Source organism: Mesoplodon mirus (genome assembly GCF_964341445.2).
Source record: "Mesoplodon mirus genome assembly, chromosome: 20".
NCBI classification, from domain to species: Eukaryota; Metazoa; Chordata; class Mammalia; order Artiodactyla; family Ziphiidae; genus Mesoplodon; species Mesoplodon mirus.
Window position 1 is genome coordinate 24,509,070 of NC_138996.1, and position 11,159 is coordinate 24,520,228.

Here is an 11,159-nt window from a genome sequence, read left to right on the forward strand (position 1 = left end):
TAAACTTGAACAGAAGAGTGATAGTGAATTAAGATGACCATCTCAAAACCTAAAATTCCACTTTTCATAGTTTTGAGAAGCAAAGAGATGAGTTTTATATGGAAACCTTGAGGGAGTTCAAGTTCAGATCTAAAGGGGTAGTGATATGTGAATCACTTCTTACGCCATCCACGCTTGACTACTCAACAGTTTGGAACACTTCATAATCTTTGATAACCCTGAAAGTTTACATTTGGGATGGGAAATAAAGCAGTTTGACAGCACTGGAGTCCCTAGCTCTGTATAGGGAATGACAGAAAAGTAAGCTAGCAAATCTGCATTTATGATGTAAGTAGCTGAGTTTAGTTTTACTCTGGACGTTTGTTTCAATTTAATTTTATAGCAAATAGGTTTTTTTGTGGATCCTTGGGCTGTATATGTTATATATACTTTACTTTCTCATCAGTAAAAATGAAGGGATTTGTAATAATGTACCTTTAGGTCTAAAGAATGTGTTTCACATATTTTTTAATTAACATCAGTTTTCTGCCCAAAGATATACTTATGATTTCACAGCTTTTCAGCAAGGGGGCTTATAATACTTCAAAACATTCATAGAAAGAGTAACCCTCTTAACTGTTTTATTTGCTTCACTACCTGTAAAACTTTGCATTTAAAACTGTGAAAGTTACTAGATTTGTTCTTGTTATCATTTGATGGGTGCATAGAATTACTGTAGGAGGCATTCAATCAAAATTAACTTGAAATTAGATCTTAGAGGGTCTTGAATTTGAATTTTAGGCAGGGAACACTACGGAAGGTCTTTGCACAAGAAAGTGAAATGGTCAAAGTCACGGTTTTTGAAGATGAATCCGATGACTATATAAAAAGTGTTGGGCCTCCCTGGTGGCACAGTGGTTGGGAGTCTGCCTGCCGATGCAGGGGATACGGGTTCGTGCCCCGGTCCGGGGGGATCCCATATGCCGCGGAGTGGCTGGGCCCGTGGGCCATGGCCGCTGGGCCTGCGCGTCCGGAGCCTGTGCTCTGCAGCGGGAGAGGCCACAGTGGTGAGAGGCCTGTGTACCTCAAAAAAAAAAAAAAGAAGTGTGGTCAAGGAAGCTGTGTTAGGAGCCTCCGTTATCATATAAATATAAAATGAGCTGAACAGAGAGACATGGGTGAGAAATGTTTCAAGAAAAAGAAAAACCTAAGGTTTCTACTGGGTAATTGGTAGAATGATGATACTATTAAAAATCAAAGAACTAGGAGAATAAAAGATTTCAGTTTTCAGGAAAACAGTGTGAGGTGTTTTTTAGTAACTTTTGTGAGTTACTAAGTTCATACCTCATCTTTCTATTTGAACCTCTGGAGTTGATACTGAAAGTCTGTAGGTGCTTCGCTGGTGGCACAGTGGTTAAGAATCCGCCTGCCCATGCAGGGTACACGGGTTCGAGCCCTGGTCTGGGAAGATCCCACAGGCTGCGGAGCAACTAAGCCCATGCGCCACAACTACTGAGCCTGTGCTCTAGAACCCGCGAGCCACAACTACTGAGCCCATGCACCTAGAGCCTGTGCTCTGCAACAAGAGAAGCCACCGCAATGAGAAGCCTGCACACCGCAACGAAGAGTAGCCCCCACTCGCCACAACTAGAGAAAGCCCGCGTGCAGCAACAAAGACCCAACACAGCCAGAAGGAGAGAGAGAGAGGGAGAGGGAGAGGAAGAGGAAGAGGGAGAGAAAGAAAGAAAAAAGGAAGGAAGGAAGGAAGGAAGACTGTAAATGTTTACTTATATTCTTCTGGATACAGTTCTGATGGATTCTATAAACATATCAAGTAATAAGAGTAGTTGTTCTAATTATTTTAGCCCTCAGTATTACCATTACTATTTTTTCCTCTAACCTGTGTGAACTGGCTCTTTGTTTTATAAAATGGGGACAGAAAAGCTTGACTGTGTGCCCACAGTTGCAAGTGTGTAGCGCTTCCCGTGAACTCTAGATTTCTGTTCTATTCACTGAGCTGCATATAGAAGAAAAGCAAAAATGATAGAATTACTGACATATATACACATGTAAGAGTCCACTTTATCCCTTGGCATGGATGACTGGTTTAGATCCAGAGATAGAGTGGATTGCCGTCATTAAATATAATTTGTTAATCTTATAGGAAGCAGAATCTGGTAACATAAGTCAAAAATCTGATGAAGAAGACTTTGTGAAAGTTGAAGATTTACCACTTAAACTGACAATATACTCAGAGGTATTTTGCTCTCTTTAATTAAAGTTGTCTTTATATAACAAATATTGTTAAGGTGAAAAATGATTTTGTATTTTTAATTTTCATTCTAAAGGCAGATCTAAGGAAGAAAATGGTAGAAGAAGAACAGAAAAACCATTTATCTGGTGAAATATGTGAAATGCAGACTGAAGAATTAGCTGGGAATTCTCAGACACTAAAAGAACCTGGTAAGAGTTATCATTTTTAACCATATCATATTGAAAAGCTACTGAATCTTGATACCATCATTTTGTTTTGTTTTTTAAATGTGCTACTAGTACCTGGAATATCTAAGATAAACATTAGAAAGGAAGCGTACGTAGTTCTATAAAAATTTGTTCAGCTGCCCAATTTATAAAATAGTATTATCAGATAATTTTTTTCTGTTTTTAGTTTTAACAAAGTAATATATGCACATGGCTTAAGAAAGGAAGGTATAAAGCAGTTAGTGATGATTGGCAAGAGCCCGTTTCTTTTAATTATTGGTTTTCAGTTCTTTTGGAGGAGACCCTCTAGATCTCTAAATACTATTCTTATAATTTTTCTTAATTTTAAAAATTAGATAATACTTCCTGTCTCCCAAATGAAAAGTATTTAGACCTACCTCTTCTTCTTTCGGTGTTTATATTATTTTTGGTTTTCCTGTTACCTTTGTTCTTATAAATATATACATTTTCTAGTTCCATCACCTTTGGTCATCACCCAACTACTTGCTCCTCCCCTTTTCCTTCTGCCTTCTCTGTTCAGTTTTACTCATATATATATATATATTTTTTTTTGCGGTACACGGGCCTCTCACTGTTGTGGCCTCTCCCGTTGTGGAGCACAGGCTCCAGACGCGCAGGCTCAGCGGCCATGGCTCACGGGCCCAGCCGCTCCACGGCATGCGGGATCTTCCCGGACCGGGGCACGAACCCGTGTCCCCTGCATCGGCAGGCGGACTCTCAACCACTGCGCCACCAGGGAAGCCCATTTACTCATATTCTTACGTTATTAACATTATTAAAGTAAACACACTTACATTCTGTTTTTGTAACTATAATAATTGAATTTTCTATAATTTCCTAAAGATGATTCTCTCTATATATGGTTTGTTTCAGAGCCAAGTGATAGTCCCAGATTTCCTTCTTTATAGGTCTAACAGCACAACCCAAGGGCCACTCAGAGGAGCACACTGCTTGCATTAAGGTCAAAGATTTTCTTTTTGTTCATCAATTCATCAGTTGATTAAACTCATATAAGATTTTTTGTTTTTTTTAAGAAATAGGGTGAAGAGAAGTGCAAACCAAATGTCAAACCTTCAGTTAATTTCCCAGTCTTCAGCCCATTTCTGCCTGTTAGGACTCAGTTGGTACCCTCTGCACTGTGGCCTGTCCTAGTGTGCCTAGGCTGCAGCTTCCTCCCCTCTTCACTGTGCCTCCATCTCCTTTGAGCATCCTGGGAACTTGTTGTGGTTCCCCATCCTCTGTTCTCTCACACCCACTCTTCTTCTGTTGGTCTGGGTTTATTCATTTTTATACTTCTTTTCTTTTTTTTTTCTAGTGGGGTTTTCTTTTTGAGAGAGAGGAAGTATCTGCTTAGTCTGCCATCTTAAAACGGAAACCCTTACCTATGCCTTTTAAACTCTTGCTGTGTGTTATCAGGGAATTATGTAGCAAACTAAGTTTCTTTTGTAATAACTTTATATTAGAAGTGAAAGTTTTAATGGAAGAGAGCAGTATTAAACTAAATTCTATAAGGTCTTAACTTAGTAATTTATAAGGCATTAACTATGATTCTGTTTTTCAGAAACAGTGGGAGCCCAAAGTACATGAGATGTCTTCAGAGGCTCATCTAACTCTCTCTTTACATAGTCAATGCATATATGAAAATGGCACTAAATAAACATCTCTTTTGATCTGTAAAAAATGTAAATTCGTTTGACGCTGCATTTTTGGTAGGTGTGCTAATTTCTGCCCATGGCAGTTTAAAACATCAGAAACTGAATTCTGGACAGATTCAAGCCTTGATACACTGTGGGGTTTTTTTCTTTTTCTTTCTGTCATTCTTTTTGGTCTTGATTTTTTTCCCCATTGTGATGTTTGGTAACATTAAATTTAAAATGTAGTTTTAAATAAAGTTTGGACTTAACCTGTAAACTATCCTTTTTGGAAAATATGTTGAATTCTATACAGCAAGTCACTGTTGTATATAACTAGGCTATTCAAAGAGCAATGGTCAAGAGTTAGAGAAATATACTATTTATTGTGAAGCCCAGCCTTTAGGCCAGGCTTCCAAGTAATGCCAGTGTTGCTGCTGTTGGGTCTGATGTCCTTTTAGATCCTTGCATGTCTTATTCCTGTGCAAGAATAGGGCAGGTTATAAAGGTGTCCAGGTTATTGTAGAATATATATTAATATTCTATTCAAACTGGATAATAAGTTTAGAACACTTGTCCTTAGCATCTAGAACTTACATAATTATCTATTAGATAAATATTTTCTAGAATTTCAATTCATATCTGTTGCCTCAGTCTAAAAGTAAAAAAAAAAACAAACATTTTCTATAATTAGAGAGTATTTCTGCACAGCCAAGTAAAGTAACATTGTGATTAATTTTAAAAGGAAAACCAAGATCTTTAAAGTAGAGATTAATAGAACTAAATTTATGTACCAGCACGTTCAAGTTCTGTATGCCTTCGGACAACCTTGCCTTTTGAGATGATAGTTTAGCCAAAGCATAGCAGTTGCTTCTGTATGCAGTGAGAGAGAAGCAGGTTCGCAGATGAAGTTTTGAGTAACGAAAATCTACATGACCTCTTTGTCACTAAGTAAATCAGCTTTTAAAAGCTGGTGTAGCTTTAGATCCCAAACTTGCCACATACCCAGTTAACAATTAAGTCATCTTTACAGATTCTTTCTTGAATAAAATAGGAAGAATTGTTCCAAATAGTCTTTTAAATTTGCCAACAACTAACTGAAGTACCCCATAAGAAAAGAATTTGGTTGGTATTCCTTTGAAATTCTTGCCTGATACCTCAGTGTAAAAGTATAATGTCCAGTCAGGGAGTATTAAATGAGGATTTCCCTCTGAGGGCATTGACTGTATTGCTCCATAACTTAAATTATGTGAGACATATATCTCCAACTTTCTGAATTAGTAAAACTTATTCAGAAAACTATCATCCCAGAAACAGGAATTCTTATTCACTTGGCTTGACTTCAGGGAAATTGAAACATAAGTTACATTATATGTATACTTAAGTTCTGTATTTGTTTTCTAGACTGTACAGAAACTTCATTTTGATACTCAAGCCAAGCTTTACATCGGACGACTGTCTCTCTCTCTCTGCATGCATTTTAAAGATCGATACAGTGGAAGCGTTGTACTTATACCTTAGTTATTACTGTAGTATCTGTGAACCTTATCAAACTTACTTATGCTTATCAAACTTTATGCTTATTTGACTTATGTTATAGCTGTTGTAATATGGTCTGTTGTTTTCTATTATAGTAGATAATTTAGTTTTAAAATACCTAGGACTTGAGAGCAGATAACTTGTTTAATATGTTTTTCCCTGGTAACTGTTGCTAAAGGGTTAGGCATTGAATATTACTGTTTGTCTTCATTTTTAAGTTAAAAATTTGGTTAGAGATAAAAGAGGAAGAAAAGGTCAAAATGAGTGAGAGAGAAACCTCGCAGGTTGAAATAATGCCTAAAAGAGTGAGCTCGCCAGACTGTGCAGCAGGTACTCTTTGTATTTTGTAACGTTCACTTTGGGTAAGTGCTTTTTCACTGTTAATAAATGTATATCCTGCATACAGCCCTGAATTGCATTTTCATTTAAATTGACATACTCATTTATGCTTTAGAATTTATTCCAGAATTGTGGCTTGACTATTTGAAATGTGTAAAAAAAAAAAAACCCTCAATACAAACTACTATATATAAAATAGAAAAATAACAAGGTCCTACTGTATAGCACAGGGAACTATATTCAGTATCCTGTAATAAACCATAATGGAAAAGAATATGAAAAAGAATATATATGTATATGTATAACTAAATCACTTTGCTATACACCAGAAACTAAAACAACATTGTAAATCAATTATACTTCAATTTTTAAAAAAATCAAGACATGAAAAATAATGACATATCAACCAACCAGAGAGAAGATTTAAACTTGAGACATTTTTCTTACAGTGTGGCCATGCTCTTCTATTTTTTAGTTACATCTGTCTTATATACTACATACAGAACATTCTCATATTTATTCAAAATTAGATTGGCATGTTTCTTGCTCAACTTTCTTTAATATAAAAAACTCATTCTTTATCTTTCAAAGAAATAATTTCACTTGTTTCAGTATACACGTATAATTGCTCAGTCGCCTTGCTTGGAAGAGCCAGCATTTCTTGTTCTTTCTGCACAATTCTAATTGTTACTTTAATGTTCACTGTCTTTACATGTCTAGTGTTTTCCTCATATTAAGTAGTGTCTCTGGCTGACCCACTTTCCATTAAGGCACAAGGAACAGAGGAAAATTCTATGCCTACAAATGACTGTGATTCATATATAAACAGAGTTTTAATTATCTTATCAGTTCGTTTCATCTGCCCAGACTCAGAAATATCCACAACAGAATATCCTTTAGGCCAGCAATTTATAGAAAGCTATTGATTTGGTTATTTTGAAAACTAATCACAGCATAATGTTTCTGTATAACAGAGTTCTGTTCTCTCACATACTTAATATATTTCTTGCATTATGACTTTTCCTACATGTAATTAGTTATCCCCCATATATAGGTCTAGCAAATCACATGTGATTAATTTAAAATAAATAATATAGTTGTAAATATTAAGATTAATCAGAAATATTAATTAGAATTAATTAGAAATGTTAATTAGAAATCTTCACCTTTAATGAACTGTATCCCCCAGAGTTATAGTTGGCTTTTTAAGGCCATTCTGTTAATCAAATGACATCATGAAAAGGCTTTGCAAAATATCAAGTGCTATACCAGTTCACGGTCGTAGCACTCAGCATTGGTGTTAACCTCGCTTTCAGTGAGACTGTGTCCATATACATTTAGCGTCTCTTCAGTTTCCATTGCTCCGTCTCCTGTTGCCTCACAGTTGATACTCAGTATCTTCCTAGAAGGGGCACAGGCATGGGTTACTCTTATCAAATGAAGTAGTGTTCATGGAAATGCTTTGATGACAGGTGCTATATATAAATGTAAGGTATCTGGTGTATATTCATGTTGGAGAAAAGAAAGGTCCAGGAAAAGAAGGGCTAAGATTCTCCTCAAACTTACACAACTCAGTAGTGAGGTTTTTTGCTTACTTTTCAGTGTTCTGACAGAGTTTTAAAACCAGAACCCATAATTGCTTCCATGTGTTCTTTGCCTAACAAACATTTTTTTGTGACATGTCCTGGCTGTATACTCTTTTTGTAGTTCTTCCCTCTTTAGGTAAAGAGGCAAAGTCTAAAGAGCTTTCCATACTGGATTTTAGATGTGCAGTTTTCCCACAGTGTCACTTTCACCATTCTAGTTATCCTCCTTCTATTTAGTTTTATTTACTCTTTTTTCCATTTCCTCACTCTCTTAGTATCCCCAAATCCCCCCAAAATGTTTAAGACACAGGTAGAGTTGTGGAGTTTGTGCTACAAAATTAGTATTTCCAATAGCTTTTTGGACTTTGTGTTTGTTCTTTACTGAAGTGTATTTGGTTTACAGTATTATATCAGTTTCAAGTGTACAACATAGTGATTCAATATTTTTATACAGTATACTCCATTTAAGGTTATTATAAAATATTGGCTATATTCCCTGTGCTGTACAATATATCCTTGTAGCTTATTTATTTCATACATAGTAGTTTGTACCTCTTTATTCCCTACCCCTGACATTCCCCTCCCCCTTTCCCTGTCCCCACTGGTAACCATTAGGTTGTTCCGTATAGCTATGAGTCTGTTTCTGTTTTGTTATATTCATTTGTCTGTTTTATATTTTAGATTCCATGTATAAGTGATAACATTCAGTATTTGTCTTTGTCTGACTTATTTCACTAGGCGTAAGTGAACCCAGGTTCGTCCACGTTGTTGCAGATGGCAAAATTTCATTCTTTTTTTTATGGCTGAGTGTAATATTCCATCTTGTGTGTGTGGGTGTATATGTATATATATACCACATTTTCTTTATCCATTCATCTATTGATGAACACTTAGGGTGTCTCTGTATCTTGGCACTTGTAAATAATGCTGCAGTGAACATTGATGTGCATGCATCTTTTTGAATTAGTGTTTTTGTTTTCTTTGGATATGTACCCAGAAGTGGAAATGCTAGTTCATATGTAGTTCCATTTTTAGTTTTTTGAGGAATTTCCATACTATTTTGCATAGTGGCTGCAGCAGTTATTCCCACCAACAGTGCACAAGGCTTCCCTTCTCTCCACACACTCAACAGCACTTATTATTTGTTGTCTTTTTGACAATAGCCGTTCTGACAGGTGTGAGGTGATGTCTCATTGTGGTTTAGATTTGCATTTATTTCCCTGATGATTAACGATGTTGAGCATCTTTTCATGTGCCTGTTGGCCATCTGTATGTCTTCTTTGGAAAAATGTCTATTAAGGTCCTCTGCCCATTTTTTAATCGGGTTGTTTGTTTGTTTTTTACGTTGAGTTGTATGAGTTCTTTGTATGTTTTGGATATTAACCCCTTATCAGATAAATCATTTGCAAGTATCTTCTCCCATTCAGTAGGCGGCCTTTTCGCTCTGTTGATAGTTTCCTTCGCTGTGCAAAAACTTTTTAGTTTGATGTACTTCCATTTGTTTATTTTTGCTTTTGTTTCCCTTGCTTGAGGATATGTATCCCCCCCAAAAAAATCTTTTTGGAGACTGATGTTAAAGGGTGTACAGCCTGTGTTTTCTTCTAGTTTTATGGTTTGTGGTCTTATAAACCATTTTCAGTTTATTTTTGTATATGGCATGAAAAAATGTTCTAATTTCATTCTTTTATGTGTACCTGTCCAGTGTTCCCAGCACCACTTATTGAAGAGACTGTCTTTTCCCCATTATATATGCTTGCCTCCTTTGTCATAGATTAATTGATCATAAGTGTGTGGGTTTATTTCTGGACTCTCTGTTCTGTTCCATTGATCTATGTGTCTGTTTTTGTGCCAGTACCCAATGCTTTTGGTTACTGTAGCTTTGTAGTATAGTCTGAAGTCAGAGAGTGTGATACCTCCAGCTCTGTTCTTTTTTCTTAAGATTGCTTTGGCTATTTTAAATAGCTTTTTGGATTATAATTTTCAAGTTTATTTGGATTATGTCACATATGATTGCCTTTTTCTCCTCCCTTCTTTCTTTATATTCCACCACCACCAATTGTCAAGTTTAGGTTATACAGGTGTTTAATAGACTAATTTCTATAATGCTTTTTTGTTATCCATCATTGAATTCTATTATATTTGAGTATAATTTCTGATAGCTAGAAAAACAAGGTATATTTCAAGATGTAAATATTTTCTAACCAAAGAGATCTATAAATATTCCATTTCTTGTTTCGTGTGATTTTGAAACTTATTCTCTGATAGTGTCAGTGGTTAGTCTTAGATTTTCATGTAGAAAATCTCTGTACCTTCCAAGGGATTGTCAGGACTTAAAAGCTCAGCTTCATGTAACATTGTATAGTTCAACTTTTTTCTTCTACCAGTATTTGCAGTCATTTTAATACATTGGAGTCCTATGTTCTTTAGCTTAAAATTCTTTCACAGACAATATTTGGACAAGTATTATAAAGCAATAAAGAGAGAGTATTACTATGACTTTTGGAAACATATGATGCACAAAAACATACTGATGTTTTTAGCCCACTCTACTCCTCATTTTTCTGTCTGCAAAATGAATTACACTGGATGCAAGGATGCTCTTAGTATTTACATTTTATCAAATGGTAACTGTTTACATCTTTCAAAGGAAGATTTTTTTTAATAAATTTATTATTTATTTTTTGGGCTGCGTTGGGTCTTCTTTGCTGTGCATGGGCTTTCTCTAGTTGCGGCGAGCAGGGGCTACTCTTCGTTGCGGTGCACTTGCTTCTCGTTGCGGTGGCTTCTCGTTGCGGAGCACAGGCTTTAGGTGCGTGGGCTTCAGTAGTTGTGGCACGCGGCCTCAGTAGTTGTGGCTCGCGGGCTCTAGAGGACAGGCTTAGTAGTTGTGGCCCACGGGCTTATTTTGCTCCGCGGCATGTGGGATCTTCCTGGACCAGGGCTTGAACCCGTTTCCCCTGCATTGGCAGGCGGATTCTTAACCACTGCACCACCAGAGAAGTTCCTCAAAGGAAGATTTATGAAAAGAAATAAAAATGGAAATTAATAAGCAATTGTACAAATAATTATCAGTGTTTATTAAAATCACAGTGAACAAGACAGTGTTGAAAACATATAGTTTATTTTATAAGAAAATTGGGATTAAATTACAAGGATCCATGTGACCCCAACTTTTGTCAGTCATCTCATGATTTGTGAGGCTCTGGCCCCTTGCCTTGGCATGGTGGCACAGCCTGAAAAAAATGTATACTTTCTTGTTATTACTTAATAGAGATCTTCCTGGGCATGTTCCCTGAAACAAACTCCACAGGATGGGAGAAAAGTGCTACTACAGAGTAACAATGTTTCTTCCTACTCCCTCTAGGCTTTGTAAAACCAAAGTCAGATGTTATATAGCCCCATCCCCAACCTTAAATGTAAACAACCAAATGATGTTTTAAATTAAAGCCTTCCATCTTTGACATTCTAGAATTTCTGTATGGTGAGATTTATGAAATTCATATGGAAGTACAAAGAAGTTCTTATAATAAATGTAGGCATTCCCTAAGACTTAATCGTTAGATCTCTCAATTATACTTTGTAA

The 11,159-nt window shown here is 36.2% G+C and overlaps 1 protein-coding gene across 21 annotated transcripts in view; it reads left to right on the forward strand.

The window, feature by feature from the left end:
- Positions 1-6,056, forward strand: part of PCM1 (pericentriolar material 1) — a 90,521-nt gene extending 84,465 nt beyond the window's left edge. For all 21 annotated transcript variants that reach the window (XM_082608525.1, XM_082608539.1, XM_082608526.1 and 18 more), the window contains 3 exons: positions 2,144-2,236; positions 2,328-2,442; positions 4,043-6,056. In XM_082608525.1, the coding sequence (XP_082464651.1) occupies positions 2,144-2,236; positions 2,328-2,442; positions 4,043-4,068 (234 nt within the window). In that variant the 3' untranslated portion in view covers positions 4,069-6,056. The remainder of the gene's footprint in view (positions 1-2,143; positions 2,237-2,327; positions 2,443-4,042) is intronic.
- The last annotated feature ends 5,103 nt before the right edge of the window (positions 6,057-11,159 follow it).